The 26,060-nt window shown below is 45.1% G+C and overlaps 1 protein-coding gene across 1 annotated transcript in view; it reads left to right on the top strand.

The window, feature by feature from the left end:
- Positions 1-26,060, top strand: part of NAA16 (N(alpha)-acetyltransferase 16, NatA auxiliary subunit) — a 468,335-nt gene that overhangs the window by 97,523 nt on the left and 344,752 nt on the right. Inside the window, 1 exon segment of the mRNA XM_029602955.1 lies at positions 11,453-11,557. Within this exon segment, the coding sequence (XP_029458815.1) occupies positions 11,453-11,557 (105 nt within the window).

The raw sequence follows: 26,060 nt of genomic DNA, 5'->3' as shown, positions 1-26,060 counted from the left end.
AGGAAATAGATCAGCTTATGGAATGGGCAGAAGTACATCTCCAGATTATCTCAGCCTCACACTTAGCAGGAAAAGACAATTTAAGAGCAGACATTCTCAGCAGGGAGAGTCTGGACCCAGGAGAATGGACTTTGTCAGATGAGGCATTTCAGCTGATTTGGGATCGCTGGGGTCTCTCATTCTTAGACATGTTGGTAACTTTTCGCAATGTGAAAGTTCCGCGATTCTTCAGTCACAGGAAAGATCCAAAGTTGTTGGGGATGATGCCCTAGTGCAGGAGTGGCTGGAAGACAAGTTGGTATATGCCTTTTCTCCAGGGCCCATATTGGGCAGATTGATTCAAAGGAATGTGCACCAGAGAGAGAGAGTGCTCTTGGCTGCTTAAGATTGGCCCAGGAGGCCGTAGTATGTGGATTTGCGGCGGCTCCTGGGGGACTCACCCCTTCGACTTCCAGCACACAGGAATCTGCTAAGTCAGGGTCCGGTTCTTCATGAAGATCCAACTCAATTTTGTTCTACGGTATGGCCCTTGAGAGGACTCAATTGCTGAAACATGGATACTCTGTGGCAGTGATTTTCCACTTTGCTTAGCGCTAGAAAGTTCTCCACTTCCTTGGCCTATGTGTGAATTTGACGAGTGTTTGAGACCTGGTGTGAGGATCGAGGAACTCGTCCTCATTTGGCTAAGATCCCGCTCATTTTGGAATTTTTGCAGGATGGCTCGAATAAAGGTTTGGCCCTTAATTCTTTAGAGCTACAAGTAATGGCTCTCGCTTGTTTCAGAGGCCAGGTGAATAGCGGTTTCTTGTCAGTTCATCCTGATGTAGTCTGTTCTTCAAAGGAGTGAAACATCTTCGTTCTCCCTTGTGGTTTCCAGTACCCTTATGGAGTCTAAATTTGGTCTTTGATTTCTAAGCAGGTCCTACGTTTAGACCGATGCGTAACCTATCCTTGCGGGTTACTGACCTTGAAAACGGTGTTTCTTGTGGCAATTTGTTCTGCGCGGAGAGTTTCTGAGCTGCAGGCCTTGTCTTGCTGGGAGTTCTTCCTCCGGGTGACTCCAGGGGCAATACAGCTGCATACTGTTCCTTCATTTTTACTGAAGGTGATCACTGAATTTCATTTGAATCATTCCATCTCCCTGCCGTCTCTAGATAGACACGTAGGGGAGTATCGTCTGTTGCGATCCTTGGATGTCAAGAGAATTAACATCTGGTATCTGGAGGTTACTGAGCCTTTACAAAAAACAGATCGTCTGTCTGTTTTTCACAGCAGTACTAAACAAGGAGAGCTGGCCTTGCAGTCTACAATAGCCCATTGGATTAAGGAGGTAGTCACAGCAACATATGTTGATGCTGGTAAGCAGATACCTAGTCAGGTTAGGGCTCATTCCAGTAGGGTTCAGGCAGTATCATGGGCGGAATTTAGGTTGCTGTCTCCTGGTGACGTTTGCCGAGCAGCGACATGGTTCTCCTTACGCATCTTTTCCAGGTTTTATTGTTTGGATGTGCAGGCCTGGGAGGATGCAACCTTTATTTTTGCGGTTTTGACAGGACCGCGGGCAGTCTCTTGCCCTATTTGGGAGTAGTTTGGATACATGCCACTTATTCTGGATTCATCTGACTGGACACTAAGAAATGAGAAATTACTACTTACCTGATAAATTCCTTTTCTTTAGAACAAGTGAATCCAGCTTCCCTCTCTTGGCTGCTGAATGATTGTACTATGGTCCTCTTGTGTTACTGATAAGTTAGTCCAGTCTCTAGACTAGTGTTATGTTTCTTGTCTGAGTTCAGTGCTTCCTGTTGACTGAGTATTGATATGGCTGTCTGTTTTTAATCAAGTTTTTTTGCTAGTTTGTCCATAGTTTTGCTTTTGAATAAAATACTGGCAGGCTGATGTCATGACGGGGGGTATATGTGCTATGAAGCCATCTGTTGGTAGAGGTGCATAACCTACTTGTTCTGGATTCATCTGACTAACCTAAAGAAAAGGAAATTATTAGGTAAGTAGTAATTTCTCATGTTTAATCTGTTTTATTAGAAGAGAGGCTTATTAAATCATACCGATATTAGTCTGGATTGCGAGTTCACTAGTTGTGTGTATGTGTCCCCCTTGTATCTTGCAGCTGGCTGCAGTTAGAAGTACCAATTTCAGGTGTTGGGATATAGAGCATTGGCAGAGACAGCCTTTCTACATTGGAAAGTTTGGAAATAAGCAAGGGAGCTTTTCAGAAAGAAATGAATGACTTGGCACGGAATAATACAGAGGCTGGTTTGAATTTATTGGTTTCTTGTATTTAAATAAAAATTATGGAAAACGCAGAAAGCTGTGTTAAAAACTTGACAGAATACAGATAAAATTAAAATATAAATTAAATATAAAACATAGAGAGAATTATAAGGCTTTGAAATAGATTACTGTGATTGGACAGAAGAAAACCCCTAAAATGTCACTTATTTCATGCCTAGGTAGGATCTTTTAACTTGCTGACAGAGAAAGATTCTACAGGGTTTTTTTTTCCCCAAACTGACTGTTTTATAGAAACAAACTACTCCTACATATGTGCTGTAAGATATCCTATGTCCCAATTATTCCATGTCACAAGAGAACACAATCTGGCCATATGAAGTAAGATCTGTTTTGCCCACTTGTTTGCTTGCCGTTCCTTCAGGAAATGTTAGTGTTGGACAGATTGATGCTGATAGAAGAAACTGTATTTCCAAAGGAAATTCCCAATTAATATTCCTATTCATGAAAAAAATATATTTGAAATAGGCATGCATATGGACAACATGTACCCGCAAATAAGTTAATCTGTTGTCACCTCCCCCATCCATACACACACACACATGCTTTGTATTGTCATATCTAAAAGCTACTAATTGTGTCAAACAGTTGGCAGATCTGATTTCCTAGCATTAGCAGATGGACTCGGGACCAATGGGTATAGTGTACTCTTGATAGCAGTTGGAGACGGATCAGATTTCAATATGAAGTCAGCCCTAGTACATATACCCCTGCAGGAAGTGCAGCTCTTCAGTATTTTCCGTCTCCATAGCAGTTAGGGACTACCTGCACGCTCTCACAGCGGTAGAGAAAAATTTAACGGAGAAAACCTACCTCAACAGCGAGCCCTGCTCTCCTGCTGTGACACCCTCGGGTCCCTCCCCCAGTTGAGAATTCCCGAGGTGATTTCCGTGGTCCCTCGGAGGTGAGCCTCGGTCCGGCGGCCGATCCTCGGCGGGGACCTAGCCCCTGATCTCGGGCGCGGCTGAGAGGCAGCGGGTGCAACCATGAGCGCGGCGGTGAAGGTATTTGCCCTCTCCCCCAGCAGCGGGAGACCGCCCGGAACGAAACCGGGAAGCGCCGAGACAAGGTAAGGTAGAAATCTTGTTTAAAGTCTCTGGTCTCCGAAGCTCAAGGAGTCGCACAGGTCGCCGGCCGGGACCAGTGCCACCGGGTTGATCTGCCCTATCAGGGCTTGGCCCCGGTTAGAACCAAGGGCTCTCCCACGTGGGGTCCCTCCGAGGTGGTCGCCATATTGCCCGTGTGGTCGCCGTCGCCATTTTGGCCCTGTTAGTCTCCCTGACCGCCGTCTCGATCCGTGCGCATAGGGCGAGTCGTGCGCACAACGTTACACGCTTAAGTGCAGTACACACAAGTTACGCATTTAACTCGCGTGTACTAGGCCAGGCGCATAACTATGACTTGTGCGCACACCAGCACGCACATCCGTCCACGCGCACATATTCGACGCACAAGAGATTTCTGCGTCTATACCTATGGCACCACCAGAAAAGGAGCTCAAGGTTCAGGGCCTCTGTCCAGCATGCCACATCAGAGCCGCACAACACGAAGAGGCCGACGCCCTGTGTATCCAGTGCGAGGAGGCCCTGGGGGATCAAGCCCAGGACCAGCCCCATATGGGCCTCAGTGCTAGTTCCTAAATAAGCACCCTGGACCTAGCAAATCCCAGTGGGACCCCCACCCCTCAAACGGGGTCCCCCATTGACACAGCGCCTCTTAGCTTGGACCCAGCGTCTATCTCCTGGGTGGAATTTTTCAAAGGCCTGCACACCTTCGTTCACATGCAGACGGAGCCTCCGGTAACATGGCCACAGCCTCTACACCAGAGAACCGCTATGCTCCGGGCCCCGCTAGGCCCAGGGTAGTGAATCCACCACCCCGGAAGCCCCACTTACGGGGACACGGCATCTCTGAGGAGGAATCAGAGCCCCTGGAGGAAGGGGAACTCCCTCTGGGGACAGAGCCTCACCGGACCGTGAGACGCTTCTTCACAAAGGACGAGCTTCCAGACCTGGTCACCAGCAGCCTGAAGGAACTTGCGTCCTGGGCACAAGTGCCTCGGGGGAACCTAAGCCGAATCCTCTGCTAGAGGGACTCCGTCAGACCTCCCGCCATTTCCCTCTGTTACAAGCCGTTCAACAGCTAATTGACCTGGAATGGATTGCTCCAGAGTCCACATGGCAGCCATGTACCCTCTGGACCCGGCGGCCAAAGATCTTCTGACATGCCCAAAAGTGGATGCTATGGTCTGCGTGGTCTCGAAGCGCACCACTATCCCAGTAGAGGGAGGTGCAGCACTTAAAGATGCGCAAGACAGACGTCTGGAATCCATCCTTAAACAGTCCTTTGACGTTGCCGCTATGTCCCTACAAATAGCAGCCTGCTGCACTGTTGTGACACGTGCCTGCCTATCACAGACCAGGAGCAACACCCCTGGGGAAGCCATGGAACCAGCAGTATCATTCGTCGCGGATGCTGCTTCCGACCTGGTACGCACCGCAGCTAGAGGAGTATCATCAGCTGTGGCAGCCAGGAGACAACTCTGGCTCTGAAGCTGGTCAGCCGACGCGTCTTCCAAATCGAGACTCACAAGGATGCCCTTCAAGGGATCCCTCCTGTTCGGCAGTGAACTAGAGAAACTGGCTGAAAAAATGGGGCGAGTCCCCATTACCGCGGCTACCGGAGGACAAAAGCAAGAGAAACCAGCGACCCTTCCCCCGATTCTCCAGGGACAGAGGTTCACATCGCTTCAATCCATACAGAAATAATTATCAAGCGCCCCACCATACAGACAGGAACCCGCCCTTTCGGAACAAGCACAACAAAAGGGGAACCAGCTCGGGTCCAGGCCCCAGCCGTACCCCACAATGAGATTCAGCCGACCCGTCCAAGGGAAGAAGCCATAGGGGGCAGACCAGCCCTATTCTACCACAGATGGGTCGAGATAACTTTGGACAAGTGGGTCCTAACCATCATTCGAGAGGGGTACTACCTGGATTTCCTACAAACCCCTCCGGACAAGTTCGTGGAATCCCCCTGCCATGACCCCTCCAAGAGGGTGACAGTGGAAGCTACACTGACCAGACTACTGGCCCTCAAGGCCATAACCCCAGTACCTCCACAAGAAATAAATACTGGACATTATTCCATTTATTTTGTCCCCAAGAAAGAGGGGACGTTCAGACCCATCCTGGACCTCAAGTCGGTCAACCGCCACCTGAGGCAACCAACAGAGTCAAAACTCTACTGGAGAGCCTCGGATGGGTGGTCAGCACAGTCTCTAGAAGCCCTCACAGTCTCTAGAATACCTAGGAGTCCGATTTGACACCAAAGAAAATGTCATCCTGACTCCCAGAAGGAGATCAAAACTGAGGAACTGGTTACAAATCCTGCTGAGCGAACCTCGCCCCACAGCATGGGATTACTTGCAAGTCCTCTGTCTGATGGCATCCACGCTGGAAGTAGTGCCATGGGTGCGAGCTCACTTGAGACCCCTACAGCGCTCACTTCTATCGCAATGGAACCCACTGTCTCAGAACTACGCCGTATGTCTACCACTCCTGGGCAGAGTTCAGACCCAGCTACGATGGTGGCTGCAGGCCAGCCACCTGAACCAGGGAACAAGACTGTCTCCACCAACCTGGACCCTGCTCACCACAGACGCCAGCCTACGAGGATGGGGAGCACACTGCAAGGAGCTAACTGTCCAAGGACAGTGGAACGCAGAAGACTCGGGATGGAACATCAACCGCCTAGAAGCGCGGGCAGTCAGACTAGCCTGCCTACGGTTCGTTCACAGACTCCGAGACAAAGCGGTCAGAGTAATGTTGGACAACACCACAACAGTGGCCTACATCAACAGTCAGGGGGGAACCAGAAGTCAACAGGTGTCTCTGGAAATAGACCCCCTAATGTCGCGAGCAGAAGTAAATCTCCAGGAGATCTCGGCTGTCCACATTGCCGGGAAAGACAACATCACAGTGGACTACCTCAGCAGAGAAAGTCTAGACCCAGGAGAATGGAAGCTGTCGACCGCAGCGTTCCAAATGATAGTGAACTGGTGAGGAACACCAGACATGGACCTTCTGGCAAACCGGTCCAACACCCAAGTACCCAGATACTTCAGCCGCAGGCGGGAACCTCAGTCACTGGTGATCAATGCCCTGGTACAGACCTGGCCACAGGGGATTCTATTATATGCCTTCCCGCCGTGGCCCCTATTAGGCGCAATCATTCACAAGATACAGCTACAGAAGGGACTAGTACTTCTGGTGGCCCTGGACTGGCCAAGAAGACCGTGGTACGCAGACATGAGAAGACTACTGGCAGGGATCCCCCTGCCACTGCCTCCACACAGAGACCTGTTCCAACAAGGACCGATCCTCCACGAGGATCCAGCTCGATTCTTTTACGGCCATTGAGAGGGCTCGCCTGAGAGAGAGCGGATACTCGGGGGCTGTAATCGACACCCTACTCCGAGCTCGCAAGTTCTCCACATCTTTAACGTACATAAGGATTTGGAGAGTATTCGAAGCCTGGTGCGAAGACCACGACATCATACCACGCTCAGTCAAAGTTCCTGCGATCTTGGAATTCCTAAAGAATGGGCTACAAAAGGGATTGTCCCTCAACTCCATCAAGGTACAGGTGGCCGCATTATCATGCTATGGCACCGAGTGAGAGCGACAGCATAGCCTCTCACCCGGACGTTTCACGCTTCCTGAAAGGAGTCACACATCCGCCCACCCCTAAGTGGCAGGTACCTCTTTGGAACCTCAACCTGGTCCTGGATTTTCTAGCAGGAGCCTCCTTCAGGCCCCTTTGCGGACTGTCTTTCCGACTATTGACTATTCCTGCTGGCAGTTTGTTCAGCCTGCTGCATTTCAGAACTACAAGCACTGTCCTGCCGCGAGCCGTTCCTCAGGCTCACCCCAGGAACCATCCAGCTACGCACGGTCCCTTCGTTCCTTCCCAAAGTGGTGTGTCACTTCCATCTCAACCAAACCATCTCGCTACCATCGCAGGATGAGTTTAAGAATTCGGAAGAAGCTCGAAGTCTACGCCACCTTAACATCGGCAGACTCCTATTAAGATACCTGGAAATGTCGGAACCCCTACGAAAAACGGACCACCTATTCGTCCTTCACAGCGGGAAGAGACAAGGGGAAGTGGCCTCGCGGGCAACCATAGCCCGCTGGATCAAGGAAGTCATCAAGGCGGCCTACGTAGAAGCAGGCAAGCCGCCACCTCTACAAGTCAAGGCCCATTCTACTAGAGCCCAGGCAGTGTCCTGGGCAGAAACCAGAATGTTGTCACCCACCGAGATTTGCAGGGCAGCGACATGGTCCTCTATCCACACATTCTCCAGGTTCTACCGTCTGGATGTTCAGGCTCGGGAGGACACAGCATTTGCAAGGGCAGTACTAAGTGGGTCACGGGCAGCCTCCCACCCGGTTCGGGAGTAGCTTTTATACATCCCATTGGTCCTGAGTCCATCTGCTACAAGCTAGGAAATGGAGAAATTACTTACCTGATAATTTCGTTTTCCTTAGTGTAGACAGATGGACTCAGCATCCCACCCTTGGCTGCTGTTACTCATAGAATTTCAAATGATTCAAGGGTAAGCCATGCTTCCTTCACTTAGGACACCCATCCTGCCGGGTGTCGACGCTTTCTGGTTGAGGGTACTGGCGGTCTCCAGCTATAGCCAATTCAACCAGTTCAAGTTAATCAAGTTATAAAGTTTAACCAAGTTATGAAGTTATTCAAGTTATTCAAATTAGTCAGTCATACATATATCCACAATGCTTTTCGAGGAGAATACTGAAGAGCTGCACTTCCTGCAGGGGTATTATGAACTAGGACTGAGGTCAGATTGAAATCTGATCCGTCTCCAACTGCTATCAGGAGTACACTATACCCATTGGTCCTGAGTCCAGCTGTCTACACTAAGGAAAACGAAATTATCAGGTAAGTAATTTCTTCAATTTCCCCTGTGGCACATAGGATAACTTGTACGTTGATCATGTGGCTTAATGTTACACATCTGTTTCCCCATGGGCAAGCAGGACAAATAGCCAGTCAAATGGGGTGAGATAATCTGACAGTGTTGTTTGAGATTTTCTCTCTCCAACCTCAGAAAAGACACTTTTCCTGGCATTCATGGGAGTTTCCGCTCACTGGCCCCCTTGCGAGTCTCCTCAGTCTCTTCCCCTCCCCATTGTCGCGATAGGATGAGTTTTGGGGGCTCTTTATTCTAGCCATTTTTTTTAACAATTTTAGCATTTTTTCTTTGATTTTTTTTTTTTTTTTAGTTATCTTGTTTTTCTTTTATTAGTCTCAAAAAAAAAAAAGAAAAAGCTATCTTAGGATGTGTGGGAAAGCTCTTTTTAAGAATATGGAAAATGTAGACGTGGAATGATGACTTCAAACCTGCCTAAATTCTGCTTAAAATGCCTAGGGACCTTACAAATATGGCTCTAACTGTAGGGCATGTGCCAGGATGTCTTAGAACATTGAAATATTGTCGGTTAACTTTGTTATCCAAAATCATGCCCCATGAGGAAATAAAATCTTCAGGTTTGAGTACACAGATGCCTAGAAAAAAGGCCAGATCTGAGGAACCCAGATGTCAAAATAGGAATTCATCATCTATTTCATAGTTATCGCTGTCACATAAACATAAAAGAAAATACTCAGAAAAACATAGGTCATCCCACAACAAATTTCCCAGGTCTGTGACTTCTACAGAGCAGACTATGGCTCCAAATTTTGAAGTGGTGCCACTGGCACAGTTTATATCAGGATTTTTGGCATCAAAAAGGCAGCATTGTTGGCTGTGCCAAGGATGGCGTTGAACATAATTACAAACACAAATTTGGAGTACTCCTATGTCATCTCCCCCCCCCCCCCCCCCACCTCATGTCCAGAAGGATTGAACTTAAATATAGACTTGTAGACTGTCCAGGTTTTATATAGATCAGCTTCTACTTGATTCTGTAGTATTGGAATCAACAACTAAGAAAAGCTAAAAGGTCAAAAACATTTTTACCTCCAGGAAAGAAATGCAGCCTTTAGATACAGTGTGAAAGAGATTCTATCAATCATGCTTCAAAATAGAATCATAGCACATCAGTTTCAAATCACTTAATATAAGTACAATATCATATAAGAGTTTAGAGATAATTCTGCATCCTTGTCAATAGATTGCAAGAGAATGTATCATCGGTAAATGCTAGAGAGATGAAGTTCCTGAATGGAATAAATGACAGTTTTACAGAGCAATTGGTTCAGGAACTGACAAGAGAGGTTGCAATTTTAGATCTAATTCTCAATGGAGGACAGGATTTGGTGAGAGAGGTAACGATGGTGGAGCCGCTTGGCAATAGTGGTCATGATATGATCAAATTTGAATTAATGACTGGAAGGGGGACAGTAAGCAAATCCACAGCTCTCGTGCTAAACTTTCTAAAGGGAAACTTTGATAAAATGAGAAAATAGTTAGAAAAAAACAAAGGAGCAGCTACAAAGGTAAAAAGTGTGCAAGAGGCGTGGTCATTGTTAAACAAGTTTGCTTATCATAAACAGCGTTTTCCATAGACTGAATTAGCATTCTAAATTCCTGCCTGCCTCCCTGGAGAGTCAGTTACCTAGCTAGATGTAGCTCTAAAATCAACTGAAGGGGCTCATGAGTTAACGCCCAAATGGGAATTCTCTACTAGCTATGAAAGAGATGTCCATTTGGTGTCATTAGATGACTTAACCCACACATGTTAAGGCTAATTCATTCTGCTAGCTAAAGAAAATACCATTATGGGCACATATTTGATATTTTACAGTAGCTTCCAGTAGCATAGGGAAATACTATAGTACATGAATGTAACTCATCTCTAAATTAAAAATAAATAAAAACTATAAAACTTCAGGGATCTTGGTTAATCTAAAATTAACCTGGTTAATCTAAAATTAATCTGCATACCCATCAGCAGTCTCTTCTCCAAGGACTTTTTAGCTTGAAGAAGAGACGGCTAAGGGGGGGGATATGATAGAGGTGTTTAAAATCATGAGAGGTCTAGAACGGGTAGATGTGAATCTTTTTTACTCTTTTGGATAATAGAAAGACTAGGGGGCACTCCATGGAGTTAGCATGTGGCACATTTAAAACTAATCTGAGAAAGTTCTTTCTCACTCAACGCACAATTAAACTCTGGAATTTGTTGCCAGAAGATGTGGTTCGTGCAGTTAGTATAGCTGTGTTTAAAAAAGGATTGGATAAGTTCTTGGAGGAGAAGTCCATTACCTGCTATTAAGTTCACTTAGAGAATAGCCACTGCCATTAGCAACGGTAACATGGAATAGACTTAGGTTTTGGGTACTTGCCAGGTTCTTATGGCCTGGATTGGCCACTGTTGGAAACAGGATGCTGGGCTTGATGGACCCTTGGTCTGACCCAGTATGGCATGTTCTTATGTTCTTAGAAACCTTGCTAACAATAAGCATGAACTTATATTATAAGTAAGTACATACTTCTGCGTTAAGATAAATCAGTTTGTTAATAATTAGATTTGGCCTTGAGGTTTGACAATTCCTGGGAAGTAGGAAGAGAGGAGAGAGCCAGTTTTGGGGTGATTATTCAGGGAATTTTCTTTATAATTATCAGATTCCCTATTTCCTCATTGCCCTCCCCACCCCCCATTGTCATTTGGTCTTTGGTTTTTCTGTCTTTGAGACACTTTGACATGCTATCAAAATGTGGTTTGTGACACCACGCATTGTGGGAAATGTAGTTTAGGTGAGATTTCCTGTGTGATGGATGGCTTTTTGTATGACATTTTCCATGCTTCAGACTTCTTATAGAAAATCTGTTTGCTGCAGCTGCCCAGTACTTGAACTATAAATATCTGGAACCTCTAAAATACTCACTTTTTCTTTGTAGATTTCTGGGCAATTTTACTCATTTATGGATTGGTTGAATTTAGGACCATGTCTTTTTTTTTTTTTTTTTTTTTTTTTTTCTTTCCTTTCTCCAACTGAAAATAGTCTGCATCTGTTATAGCTATTTGTTTTGAGACATGCATTTACAATTTGAAGTGAATTTATGAATGCACATCTCTGAAATGCTTTTTTTTTTTTTTACACACAGAGACCCTGGCAATGAAAGGATTGACATTAAACTGTTTGGGAAAGAAAGATGAAGCATATGAATTTGTTCGGAAAGGACTTCGTAATGATGTGAAGAGCCACGTGTGTATCCTTTTCTGATCTATTCATCCAATAAGTAGTTACATCGGCAATACAATTGATTTGTTGTAAAGTCATTTTATCTATATAACATCCCATAAGAGGCTGTTTTCTTGTAAGTTCTGTACTGTTCTAGTCCTTTCTTTGAATGCAAGCATCATTTGGGGGAACAAGATTAAGGCAGAAACCTACTAGCTGGTCATCTGGTAAATCAATAGTTAATAACAGGGCAGGTCATCCTCAGTTCATACTGAGGTGTCTTGAAAAAAAATTTAAATTTGGCTGAGGCTATTTTAAAGCTGTTTCTGGTATTTCATAATTCTTAGATGAAATACCCTATTTGGAAATGTCAGTTGTACAGCAGTCATTAGGGATGTGCAAGGGTTTCGTTTTTAGTGCACACTTAGTGTGCACTACTAACTTGTATTAGGACATGCTATCTGAAAATTAGCGTGCACTAAAAACAAACAAACAAAAAAAAGAGCCCAAAAGTGTGAAAAAAAACAAACAAACCCCAATACATTTTTTGACTGCACACCCCTACTGTTCATCACAATTGCAGCTGCCTCCCTGTTTCCTCCAGTGCTGCTTGGACAGTGCTAAAGGAAAGCAAGAAACAGAATTTTCACTGCAAACTATGTCCAACCATGACCGAGCCCTGTAGCCCCTGTAAAGAATCTTTAATGTGGAATTTCAGCAAATTTAAACACTTATTGTGTAGCATCTTGCTGCAGAGTAATAATTTGTTAAAAAGGATACTGCTTCTATTTTATTTTAATGGAGAACTTAGACACAGGTTTTATAAAGTTTTAATTTGCTCTAGCTGGAATGGCACTGAGATTATGGGTTATTTCTAATACTTCAAATTCCCAAGTCTGCCTGGCCAATAATTGTTTATGGACTTTCCTCCAGGAACTTGACCAAATCCTTTTTAAACCCAGCTTTGCAATAAGTTTATGATTGTAATTCTTTATCCTGCTACACCAGCCCAGATGCGTGGTTGTCATTGCCTGCTAGCAGATGTAGACAGAGAAATTCAAATTCCTCCCAGTAATATCAATTAATGAGAGAGGGGAAAAGTCCCTGTTCTTCCCTCCCTGAGAGGTTTGGTGCCTAATTGCCCTAGGCTTTCAAGAGAGATTTTAGATTTTATAGTGGGGTCCTCTTAGGTCTACTGGATTCTGCAGTTGAGGAAGTGTTGAAGACAGATATTCCTCTGGCATTTCTGGAAAAGGAGTTGTCCTCTGCTTATTCCATAAGGATGAGGTGGCCTGTTTGATCTCTCAAGTAGTCTCATCTCTTTAGGGTTTGGATTTCAAGGTTAAGATGTGTTTAGGTGATCCTATCCTGCAGGTGGTCCATAAGTCATTCAAGGCTTTTCTTCTTTATCAGGTGGTGGAATGCATGGGTATGTTAGAATGGGAGTCCCCTGAACGGGGTTCAAAGGTGTCAAGACCATGAGCAAACTATCTGCTGCTGTGAGGAGGTCAGGGAGCATCTTTTTTAGATGCCGCAAATTGATGCTCTTATTTTGGCCATAGCCCACAAAACTCAGTAGGGGATTGCATTGACCTCAAGGATCTCCAGGTTAGGAAATTAAGTTACTCTTGAAGGATTCCTTTACTTCTATGGCCTTGGTGGTTTAGATCTCCATTTGTGGGGGGACATGTGGCTTGAGAAATCTACACTGTGTGTAATAGTTCCCTGAGAGTCAGGAGGCATCCTATATAGATCTTGGTTCCACCTTCTTGGCTGATGCTTTGTTTGACCTGATTAGGATCTCATCTAGATCTGGCTGCCACAGCAGAGGCCTCCGAAGACTCTTGCGAATGAGTCACTGGGCGGCAGATGCAGCTTCCAAGGTTCATTTTATTAAACTCCCTTCTTAGAGAGAAATTGGTAAAGGATCCTAGGGGTGGCTAAGCCTCAAAACCTGCATGAGGATGGGAATTGTTTGGCCTTCCAGAATAGTAGTGGCTGTGGTCATTTCAGGGAGACTAAAAGATATAGATGGGGAAGCAGTCTTATTCTCAGGTGAGCAAGTTTAGTCCTTTTATGGATCCAGAAAGCCTAGAAATGATGATGCTGGTTCTTCAGGAACTTCCAGATTGAGGCAATAAGGGTTGGCAGATCCTCACGATGGTGGTCGAGGTGTGTTTGCCTTCAGGAGTTCCACTGGGAGTGGACCCATACCACTTTAGACCAGTAGTTGCTGAGTATGGTACTAAATGATTACTTCCTAAAATTTGTCTCTAATTTCCAACTCCATTATGGTGTCCCCATGTATGTCATGCTCTAAGAGGCTGGTGGTACAGACCACTCTGGAGAGGCCCTGTGCTTGCAGGCCATAGTTCCCATATGGCAAGAGGATCAGGGTCAGGGCAGGTGCTTCAATCTACTTTGTCCCATAAAAAAAGACAGTTTTTCATGGCCCATTCTCTACCTGAAAGGGCTCAACAAATGTCTGCAGATTTCTCACCATGGTGCCAAGGCGATGATGGTGGCGGCCTTCGTGGACAGAGAAATGATCATTGTTTATTCTTACTTGGACAATTGGCTAATAGCCAATTCATTCTAGGAAGGACAGTTGTTTTTGAGAAGAGTTCTGGAAGGTTTAATTTGGGTAATGAATTCATGAATAGCATTCTGGTTCCTTTCCAGTCTCTGGAGCATTTAGGAGCTCTTTTCAGTCGGTAATATTTTCCAGATACAGGGAAGAATTTCCAAACTCCAGTTTCAAGTGCAAGTTTTTCTGGTTCAGGAGGCCCCTAGGGTTTATGATTATCTTCAGCTCATGAGGTCCATGGTGGCTACCTTGGAATTAGCTAGAGCTCCTATGCGGCCTCCTCAGATTTCTTTTTTGTCTTGCTTGTCCTCGCAGTCACAGGATTATGAAGTTCTCCTTTTCCTGCCTAGTACCGTCAAAGAGTTTATATTTATAAATGTTATACTGCCCATCTTGAATTAGCTCAGGGTGAGGTACAACGTTTTAAAATGCACAATACAAATTGATTGAAACATATTAAAGAAAAAAATACTAAAAAATCAGCTCAATAAAACATCAAGAAAAAGTAATAGAGAACAAGCAAGCTTTACAACCTTTCCTGAATAATAAATAATTAGATGGCAGTCTAAGTATCTTAGGCAGTGATTTCCAAATAAGTGGGGCAAAGACTGAAAAAGAATGCTTCCTAATCTCTACAAGTTACATGGTTGGAGCAGCAGGCAATTTTAAAAGAAAGTCCTGACTAGAGCACAGAGTTCTAGGAACATAAATAGCTAAACATTCAGACAAATATTCAGATTTTTTCTGATACAAAGCTTAATGAATTAGTAACAAAACCTTAAACATATTTGTAAACTGAACCTGCAGCCAATGAAGCTGCTGAGGAATCGGGGTAAGCTATATATTTAACACCCATGACAAGACAAGCAGCTGTGTTTTGAATTAATTGAAGTTGATACAACTGGAGTTTAGGTAATCCAATAAATAAAATATTATACTAGTCTAATCAACTAGTAACTAACACATGCACAACTGTAGCTAATTCATTGTGTCCCAAAAAAGGGAGAAGACTATGAATAAATTGCAGTTGAAAATAAGCTTTTACCACTGTTATTTAGGAGTTCATAGTCTTTAATAACACCTAAAATCCTCATTTCCTCTTTTGGATAGATGACCAAATTTACCAAGGTTATAACAGAATCTACTAAATTCAGATGGACAAGAAATCTACAAGACTTCAGTTTTAGCTGGATTTAACTGTAATTTATTCAATGTTTAACTGATTGAGGATAAATATTAATGCAATTTCAGCAACTTCAATTGGTGGTTAGTGCTCAGTTCACAGATGATTTGAACACAATCAGCATATAGATAATTCAGTCCAAAAGATCTACTGAGTTTAGCCAAAGGTTGAACATGAATGTTAAACAGCATAGGGGATAACAATGAATCTTGGGGACCTTTACACCCAGATGACCAAGATTTAGAAAAATCTGTTCTCACTTCTACTTTCTGATTGCATCCTGAAAAGAATGATTGGACCCAAACTTAGTATCTGGATAGTAATACCGCCCTAGTAATATTGTATGATCAACTGTATTAAAGGCCACAGGTAAATCAAAGGAAATGATCAATGAATCCTGAGCTCTATCCAGTTGGTGGAGGTTATCAACCAGAGTAGCCAAGATAATTTCTGTAGTACAGCCTTCTGAAAACTATCCAGATAATTGGACTCATTCAAAATATCAGTCAAAGAGCCAGTGCCTTCTCTACCAACTTTGCCAAAAAAAAGGTGCATTGGAAACTGAGTGATAATTTTCACATCATGATTTGCCAAAGACGTTTTCTTCAGCATAGGGTGAATCACTGTTTCTTTTAAAAGCCTGCCTTGGTGGATGGTGTCCATGAGCCTCTCAAAGAGAATTAGTTTGGAACCTCCATTTTGCATTGTGGTTGGATCAGGAGTTTACTATCATAACCGAGTAGCTGAGGGACTGTAGTCTATCAAGAAGTTAAAAACCAGGGCAATTAGGCTTACCTTCTAAATTTTCTTCCCTTACTAAAGGGAGTGGCAGTCCCAGTGTTCTCGGACAGTGCCATGACAGTAACTTAAATGAATAGATAAGGGGCACTCTGAGTCCGATGGTGGCTCAGGAAGCGATTCTGCTGTTGTAGGGAACAGAATAGTCTGCAAGTATCAGCAGTTCATGTTGAAAATGGAAAATGTCTATGCCAACTTTTCTTTTAGCATAAATATACCCTGGGAAGTGGGAGTTCTGCTGGAAACATTTTCAGATGAATAGACTGGTGGAGGCCTCCCTTCATGGATACGATGACAAATCAATGGAATTCCAAGACTGGTAGATGTTTCAGCTGCTGAAAGGAATGGGGCTCTAATGGGATCGATACCTGATTCAGCTATGGCCAGGAACAAACTGCTTTATGCTTTTCTTCCCTGGCATCTCATAGGCAGGATCTTGAGATGGATGGAGGATCACCCATTAATGGGCATTTTGGTGGGCTTCAACTGGCCAAGAAGACTGATACATGAATCTGGAGAGGTTGTAAGACTCTGCTCCTTTCTGTCTGTATAGATTTCGAGGCCTGTTGCATTAAGACCTGATTCTTATGGAATCCAGATCCATTCCTTTACAGCCTGGACCATGAAGTATATTAACACAGGAAAGGTTCTCCTTCACAGTGATTCCTACCCTGCTTAGGGTCCATAAGAACTTTGCTGTTCAATGTTTGGGTTAGGAATTTGGGGATTGTTGCAAGGACCTTTTGGTCTTGCTGTGGCGAGCAGATATTCTAACCATTTTATTTTTTCTGAAGAGGAGTTTGAGCAAGGGTCTTGCACTCAATGCCCTAAAGGTCCAAGTAGCTGCAGTTTCTTATTTCAGAGATGGGATTCAGCATATATTGGTGGCATCTCATTTGTTTGTCATAAGAACATAATGTATGCCATACTGGGTCAGACCAAGGGTTCATCAAGCCTAGTATCATGTGTCTAACAGTGGCCAACTAAGTCACAAATACCTGTCAAGTACCCTTAAAGGTGCTGGTTCTCCGGTGGGATCTTAATCTGGTTTTTAAGGTTTTGGTGGGGCCCTTGAATTGATTAGACAGGCTTCTTTGAAGAATCTGTCATTGAAGATGTTTTTTCTGATGGCCATTTGCTCTGCAAGATGCATTTTGAAGTTTCAGGCTCTTGTGGAGACCTTTATATTGTGTTCTTCACAGATTCAGTGTTTCTTTGGCCAGTGCCTTCTTTGTTGCCTAAGGTCATATCTGTTTTTATTTAAATTGGCTATTAAAATCCATCAGGAGGATTACTGATGAATATTTGACGAAGCACAACAGAACTCTCTCAAAACAACTCATTCACTTTAGATCAACACTTGTATATTGGAACTGTGTATGAGTACAGGCAATGCATTTCTAAAGTTTTGCCATTTAAGCCATGAGACGATGCATATAGCCCACTTGTCTGAAGGTCCTATTATCATTATTGTTTGTAGTCACACGCAGTTCCCGTATAAAAATGTTGATCTAAAGTGAATGAGTTGTTTTGAGGGTGTTTTATTTAAATCAGACTATTTGTTTCTTAGAAGTAATGTCATAATAGGGACAGATGCCTTCACTTTTTGGATGATGCGCTGTGTTTATTTTAAAATTTGTTACCCACCATTCCATAGTATTCTCTTTAGATGTCTGAAGTTGATTAATTCTTTTCATAAAACTGTTAAGATAGTTTATGCTATCTGGGAGATGTTATATAGGGAAAGCAATTTTTAAGTTCTCTTTGTCCAGATTTATTAAGGAGACTATTTCCTATTCTTAGGGGTTGAAAAGCTCCAGAGGCTTTTTGAACTCTTTTTATGAGAGCTTAGACTTCTTGAATTGGGACTTCGGCTTTTTCTCTAGAGGACATTTGTAATGTTGTCACTTGTTTGTCCTTAGGTTACTTCTTTAAACATAGGTTGGATATACAAGCAGAGAGAGCTGTGGCCTTTACGGCAGGTGTTATCAGAGCAGCCCTGTCGCCTTCCCATCTGAGTTAGTTTGTGCTCGGGTACTTCCCATATATCTAGAACAGGGATAGGCAAACTTTTGAAGTGGTGTGCCAAGATTTAAATCGGGGGTAGGGTAAGCTCTGGTCCTTGGGTACCATAAGCTGGTTGGCATCCTGATCCACCAGATTTTTCAATTAACTTTTGAATATTAATTTTAATTACTTTAACTGAAAAATGTCATGCAAGTTGTGTAAAATGATTGAAACTATTATTTTTCTTCTCATATAAACTAAATTAAAGGAAAAGAGAAAAATCTCTCCCTTCTCACCAATAATACCCTCTATTAGAAAAACAGAATAGGCCAGGCCACTGTAGATCCCTACACTGAAACTACATGCTAGCTTACAGAATACTTCACCTTAGTCACACATGCAAAACCTTACCAAATACAGAATAAAGTGACCATAAAAAGGTGTAAATGGAAACAAAAACTGGAAACTGCAACAAGCCAAACTCTATGCAGTGCAACAATTAAAAAAACACACTACCATGCTTCATAAAACAGCAAAATTAAGAAATATAAAACAATCATAATAGTAAAACTATTCCAATAAAAATAAATATTTCAAAAGAGCTGAAAATAGAATAACATCCAATAATGAAAAACTCATGGAAAAATTTTTTTTACATTTCCAAACACCAATAAAATATTTCAAAACAGCAGACACATCAAATAACACCCTAAGGATAAAAAACTGCTCTGTATACCTGAGAATTTTTGATTTCCAATCACACTGAGATTGTAATAAATTAGTTGGGTGGGGGTAGGGACATGCTTCTCACATTTGCTCACGCTTCTCACACTCACACTTTCTCTCTCCCACATGAAATTACACACACCCTCACACAGGCTGATACACTTATAGGCTCACACATACACTCTCAGAGCCTAGGTCTCTTCTTCAGCTGCTAGCGGGAAGGGGTCCCCCGGTGGCTGCTGGATCCTCCCCCCTCTCGGCCACTATGGCATAGGCTCTGTGGCGGCCTGCCAGGCCTCTTAGTCTTTAGTTGCCAGTAAGATGAGGTCTACTGTGGCTTCCGGTTCTGCCACGTGGTGGCTGATGTGTCATGGGGTGGACAGCTCAGGAGTCATGTTCAACCAAACATTTCCTGCTGCTGCAGAGCTAGTCTTGCGATAAGAGCTATGAGACTGGCCCCGCAGCAGCAGGAGTTGCCGGTCAGTTAAAAGCGATTCCTGCTATGCAGCTTGGCTCTGCGTGCTTGCATCGTAGCGGTGGCAGTTGAAATTTCCACTCAGCTGGTATTCAGTTATGCCACCAAAAAAGGCCTTGCATGCCACTCATAACACATGTCATTGGTTGCCGACCCATGGTCTAGACCAGTGTCACTAGATAATAAGGGAGGAGAAATTGTCTTGCATATTAATTTCTTTTCTATCAATCCTAAACTAGACCAAGACCCACCTGGGAAGTCAGTGACTGTGTTGGTCTCCTTGGTTAAAAGTCTCGGGATTTGCAGAAGGTTTCATATCTCCCTATGGTTAGGACCCAAACTTACTTACTTTTCCAGTTTTTCTGTTCATTATATCACTCTGCTGTGCTCCTTTCTGTTCCCTGTTGGGTTCCAAAGTGATAAATTATTTTGGAGTATATTTTTTATGTGTGAGGTTTATATTCATTTTAGAGGCAGTTTGTTTGATTATATTGCTTTGACATAGGTATACTGGTAATTTCCTCTGCTGCGCTATCCTATGTACTAGTGATTGTTATTGGGAGGAGTTTTGTAGTATTCTGTCTCCATATGCTAGTAGGCTGTGATACAAATGTCTAGACTGGTGTAGGAAGATTCAAGGAAAGGGAATAATCAGGGAAGACTAAATGTCTCCTTATGATTATTCTATTACTTTGATTGTAACATGTTTTGATGATGTAGGGCATAGTGGGCTATCAAATTTTAATAAATAAATGCCTTGCTCACATCCTCTGGCAACAAATTCCACAGCTTAATTATGCATTGAGTACAAGCAGGAACAAAGAAGCTACACAAGTGGGTGATATTTAACTGCACTGATGCAGAAAAAAAGCTAACTTAAAGCTTAGAAAGACAGGAGAAGTCTTTCGGAGTATGCGCTGGGGTTCCTGTGGCTGCCAAGGTTGTGTAAAACCACCTTAATATTTTCGTCCACCTCAGCTTTCAGATGGGAAACTTCTGTGTGCACGCTGTCAGCTGTTTCTGCAATTTTTTCAGTGAACTTTTATCTTTAATTTTTTTTTTCTGGCTTATCTTAATTTTTTTTTGTTTTTGAGCCAAAAACCATTTTGTGTGTGTGTGTGTGTGTTTATATGCGTGTGTATATTCCTCCTTTTGCCAAGAGCTGGTAAGAGACCCGTCAAATTGTGTAACATGTGCTGGCACAAGATGGCAAACATAGACCTTCATGACCTATGTCTTAAAGATCTGGTTCCCTCATATGATTCTTCTAACTGTGGTTCATGTGGCTGAATATCTTTGAGCCAAAGCTTTCAGAAGTATGAAATTAGAGTGAATGGTCTTCCCCTTCGGAGATAGAAGAGTCCACCTAAAGGAGACCAGCACCCCAGTCAGAATCTTAGAAGAGCGTAGAAACAACTTTCTCATAGGACAAGCAGGATGGTAGTCCTCACATATGGGTGACATCATCAGGATGGAGCCCAATCACGGAAAACTGCTGTCAAAGTTTCCAGAACTTTGACTGGCCACTACTGGGCATGCCCAGCATGGCACTAACCCTGCAGCCAGCAGGGATCCCCCTTCAGTCTTCTTTTTTTCCACGCAGCAGTAGCCTCGCGGTTTAGGAGCTCTGAAGAGATTCCTGACAGGAATTTTCCTCACGAGTTAATTAAACTTAAATTGCCCCACAGGGGTCCCTCTCTAACTTTTCTCAGGCCGCGGTACTCCGGTAGGTTTTTGACCGTCTTTCGTCGATTACCGTCGAGTTTGGCCCTCGCGGCCTACTGGCCGTCGACCGTACCACGGCTTGATTTTTTTCGATGGCCATGGCGTCGGGGGTTTCGTCGGTGCCCAGATTGTCCTCGTACCATGTCTATCACAGACCCTCATGGGGTCTGTGTAATGTGTTTTAGGCCGTGAGCATGATGTCCTGACTTGCACCAAATGTGCCCTCATGACACAAAAGGTTGCAAAGCCAGAATGGAGAAGAGACGGGACTCCTCTTCCGTGCTCACACCCCGATGCCGTCCATCGCATCGACATCATCGGAACCGGTACCGTCGAAGTCGCACCAGCATCGACCACTGTCCGGTGACCGTCCGCCATCGACGTCTTCACGGCCATCGACTCCCGTTTCTCCCCCTCAAGATCGAGGGGATCATAGGGAGAAGCATCGCCATCGGCATCATAAGTTTCGGACCGTCAAGGGAGCGAAATCATCGACCTCGCCACCGTCTGAGCCACCATCGAAGAAGCCCTGTCCAGGAACGGCACCGACCATTCCTGCGACCGGGACATCGAGGCCACCCTCACCCGATCGGGGTTTGGGAGTCGCGGTTCTGCCTGTAAAGGTGGTCCCTCCGACTGTATCTCTGCCTCCCTCTTCCCTCACGGAGCCGGGGCTGCTTGCTCCAGGTCTCCGGGAAGAACTGGACCAGCTGGTCCAGGAGGCCATCAAAAAGGCAATGCAACGACTCCAGGTTCCTCCGGCACTGACACCGGCACGAGAGTGGAACCGGTCACCGACCCGATGACAGTAACACTGGCACCGCTGCTATCCCGGATAGAGGTGCTCATGACCGCCCTTCCACCGGTGATTCCCGGGTCTCGGATGGCTCCGGTGCGCTCCCCGTTGACAGCTTCATTGGGAAGAGAAACACCGTTCCGCATTCCTCCTTCGGAGTAGTACTGCCTCAAGCCATCGATGCCAATTCGTCCCTCGCTACCGATTCATTCATCGGGGTGATACGCACATCGGCACCGATGCTTCCAGGCCGTCACGGTGCCCCCGGCGATTCCTGTCGATTTTCTCAGAGCCTCAGCTGGGGCCTTCGGGTATCCAACCCCCTTCTCGTCCTACAGGTCAGTCTGCTGATCCTTATGACACCTGGGGTGATGATACTTCCACAGACACTGATGACTTACCTTCACCTCCCTCTTCTGCTGAAAGTAGAAAGCGTTCTCCTCCAGAGGACCTTTCTTTCATTAATTTTGTGAAGGAAATGTCGGAGTTTGGTCCCTTTTCAGCTTCAGGCGGAGCAGGATGATAGGCACCAGATGATGGAGCTCCTCCAATTCCTAGATGCCCCTAAAGTGATCACTATCTATTCCCATTCATCAAGTCTTCTTGACCTCCTCAAAAAGAATTGGGAAAACCCTGGATCCGTTGCCCAGTCCATAGAAAGCTGACAACTACCTATTTAGTACAATCAGCCCTCTGCTTTCAAAAATATCAGCTCCAGTACCTCAACTCAGTGGTTGGTGGAATCGGCTCGAAAGGAAAGCAAAAAGGATGAAGCCTCACTCATCTACCCCTTCCTGTTAAGGAACACAAGTTCCTAGACAATGTTGGTCGTGAGTGTATCCAAGGGGCCATGCTCATCTCCAGAACTGCTGCTTACCAGCTATATGACCCAATACAATAGGGTCCATTTTCAAGCAGATACAGGGACTTCTCTCAAACCCTGCCTGACCAATTCCACAACAGCTTCAAATCCTTGTCAACAAGGGGTTTGAGGCAGGAAAGCATGAGATAAGAACAGCTTACGATATCTTCGACACCTCTACCTAGAGTGTCTGCAGCTGCCATTTCGGCAAGACGATGGGCCTGGCTCAAATCTTCTACCTTCGCTCAGAAGTACAAGACAGGCTGTCTGACCTGCCATGTGTAGGAGACAATCTGTTCGGTGAACAGATTCAGCAAATAGTGGCTGAATTAAAGGACCATCATGAGACCCCTTAAACAGCTCTCATACCTTCCGACTTCCCCTCAAGACAGACCTTTAGGAAGGGACTCTAAGAAGTCATTCTTCCGTCCAAGGAAGTACTATCCTCCACCAGCAAGGTCCCGAACTACGAGGCCTTCTCAAAAACCTCAGCCTCGCCAGGCCCGAAAGCAAAAGCCGCAAGCAGCTCCCCAGCCGGGGTCTGCTTCAGGTTTTTGACTTTCAATTTGGAGAGCAGCAGGCCTGATTCCTCTGCCAAGCAAACCAGTGGATTGTGCCACTTTCATGGCATGGTGGCAATCAATCACAACCGACCAATGGGTGCTAGCAATCATTGCTCGGGTATCCACCTAAACTTTCTTGCTCTTCCACCGGACTCACCCACCTCTGCAAGCTTGGAGAGTATCTGGCCATTCTGTCCTTCTGGAGCAGGAGGTTTCCCTTCTTCTCCAGTTTAAGAGCAATAGAACCCGTCCCTCTCTCGCAGCAAGGCCTAGGGTTCTATTCCCGATACTTTTTGATCCCCAAAAAATGTGGGGGAATTCGTCCAATTCTGGACCTACGTGCTCTCAACAAGTACCTACAGCGAGAAAAGTTCAAGATGGTAACCTTGGGCTCACTTCTACCTCTTTTGCAAAGAGGAGACTGGCTCTGCTCTCTGGACCTTCAGGAAGCATACACACACATTGCGATAACTCCAGCTCATCGCAAGTACCCTCAGGTTTTTTAGTAGGCCCAGAGCACTATCAATACCGTGTGCTTCCGTTTGGCCTAGCATCGGCACCACGAGTCTTTACCAAATGTCTCGTGGTTGTCGCAGCTTTTCTCAGGAAAGAAGGTGTTCACGTCTACCCCTATCTGGACGACTGGTTAATCAAGGCTCCAACCCAGCAAGCCGCTCGGTCGTCCCTCAGTTTGACCCTACACACTCTAATTTCTCTAGGATTTCTCGTTAATTACAAGAAATCCTATTTAGTCCCATCTCAAACCTTGTCGTTCATTGGGGCAGACTTGAACACCTTGCAGGCAAAAGCTTTTCTACCTCGACAACGAGCGCTAACTCTCGTGTCTCTAGCTCACCAGTTGCAGTCTCTGCATACAGCAACAGCTCGCCAATTCCTCGTCCTTTTAGGACACATGGTGTCCTCAGTCCATGTCACTCCAATGGCTCGCCTGGCCATGAGGCTCACGCATTGGACTCTGAGGACACAATGGATTCAAGCTGTTCAGACTCTGTTGACCATTGTCCACATCACCGATGCTCTCAGTCTATCTCTCGCCTGGTGGAAAGATCACAACAATCTCCTCCAGGGACTGCCCTTTCACATGCCAGATCCTCAACTCATCCTCACCACCGATGCTTCTAACCTCGGGTGGGGAGCTCATGTGGACAATCTACAGACACAAGGGTCTTGGTCTCCAGAGGAAGCCAAACATCAAATAAACTTCCTAGAACTTTGAGCAATGCGATATGCTCTCAGGGCTTTTCAGGAATGCCTATCAAATCATGTCATCCTGATTCAGACCGACAACCAGGTGGCCATGTGGTACATCAACAAGCAGGGAGGCACAGGCTCCTTCCTTCTGTGTCAGGAAGCTGCGTAGATTTGGGCGGAAGCCCTGTCCTACTCGATGTTACCTCAGGGCCACCTACTTGCCGGGAGTGGACAATGTCTTGGCAGACAAACTGAGTCGCGTCTTCCAACCGCACGAGTGGTCTCTCAGCCCCTCGGTAGCGGACTTCATCTTCCAACAATGGGGTTATCCCCAGACAGACCTCTTTGCATCCCCTCAGAACCACAAAGTTGACAATTTCTGCTCCCTCATTCGAAGCGAGCGCTCTCAGCCCAGAGATACATTTTCCCTCTCGTGGGCAACCGGTCTGCTCTATGCATTCCCTCCACTTCCTCTTCTTTCGAAGACTCTTGTGAAGCTACGTCAGGACAAGGGAACCATGATCCTGATAGCACCTCACTTGCCACGCCAAGTGTGGTTTCCCATACTCCAGGATCTCTCCATCCGCAGACACATTCCCTTGGGAACGGACCCGCATCTGATCACTCAAAACGACGGATGCCTATGCCATCCCAATCTTCAGGCCTTGTCCCTGACGGCATGGATGTTGAAAGGTTAATCCTTCAACCACTTAACCTTTCAGATTCGGTTTCTCGTGTCCTGATTGCTTCACGGAAGCCTTCCACAAGAAAATTTTATTCCTATAAATGGAAAAGGTACACATCATGGTACACTTCCTAGTCCCTTGATCCCTTTTCCTGTCCAATCCCAAGGTTTTTGGACTATCTCTGGCATCTGTCAGAGTCAGGTCTAAAAACCTCTTCCATTAGAATGCATGTCAGTGCGGTAGCCGCCTTCCATAAAGGTGTCGGGGATGTCCCTATATCAGTACAACCCCTCATAACACGATTTTTAAAGGGCTTGCTCCATATCAAGCCACCTTTACGTCCTCCGGCCCCTTCTTGGGACCTTAACCTGGTTCTTGTCGGCTCATGAAACCACCATTCGAACCTCTTCACTCCTGTGACCTAAAATATCTCACATGGCAAGTGATTTTCCTATTAGCTATCACTTCAGCTCGCAGGGTTAGTGAGTTACAGGCCCTAGTTACCTATCCGCCTTACACTAAACTCCTGCAGGACCGGGCAGTACTCCGCACTCACCCTAAGTTTTTACCCAAGGTAGTTTCGGAGTTTCACATTAATCAGTCCATCATACTACCTACCTTTTTTCCGAGGCCCCATTCCAGTCCAGGGGAACAGGCTCTGCATACCCTTGACTGTAAACGGGCTCTAGCTTTCTATCTAGACCGCACAGTTGCCCACAGAAAGAGCACTCGGTTATTTATCTCTTTTCATCCCAACAAATTAGGGCAACCTGTGGATAAGCAGACTCTCTCCTCTTGGTTAGCGGACTACATATCCTTTTGCTATCAGCAAGCGGGCATTCCATTTCAAGACCGTGTTAAAGTACACTCTGTGAGGTCCATGGCGACTTCAGTAACACACCTACGATCGG

Source organism: Rhinatrema bivittatum, chromosome 5, assembly GCF_901001135.1.
Source record: "Rhinatrema bivittatum chromosome 5, aRhiBiv1.1, whole genome shotgun sequence".
In the NCBI taxonomy this organism is placed as follows: domain Eukaryota; kingdom Metazoa; phylum Chordata; class Amphibia; order Gymnophiona; family Rhinatrematidae; genus Rhinatrema; species Rhinatrema bivittatum.
Note: the sequence above shows the minus strand (reverse complement) of the source record. Positions and strands in the feature narration are given on the sequence as shown.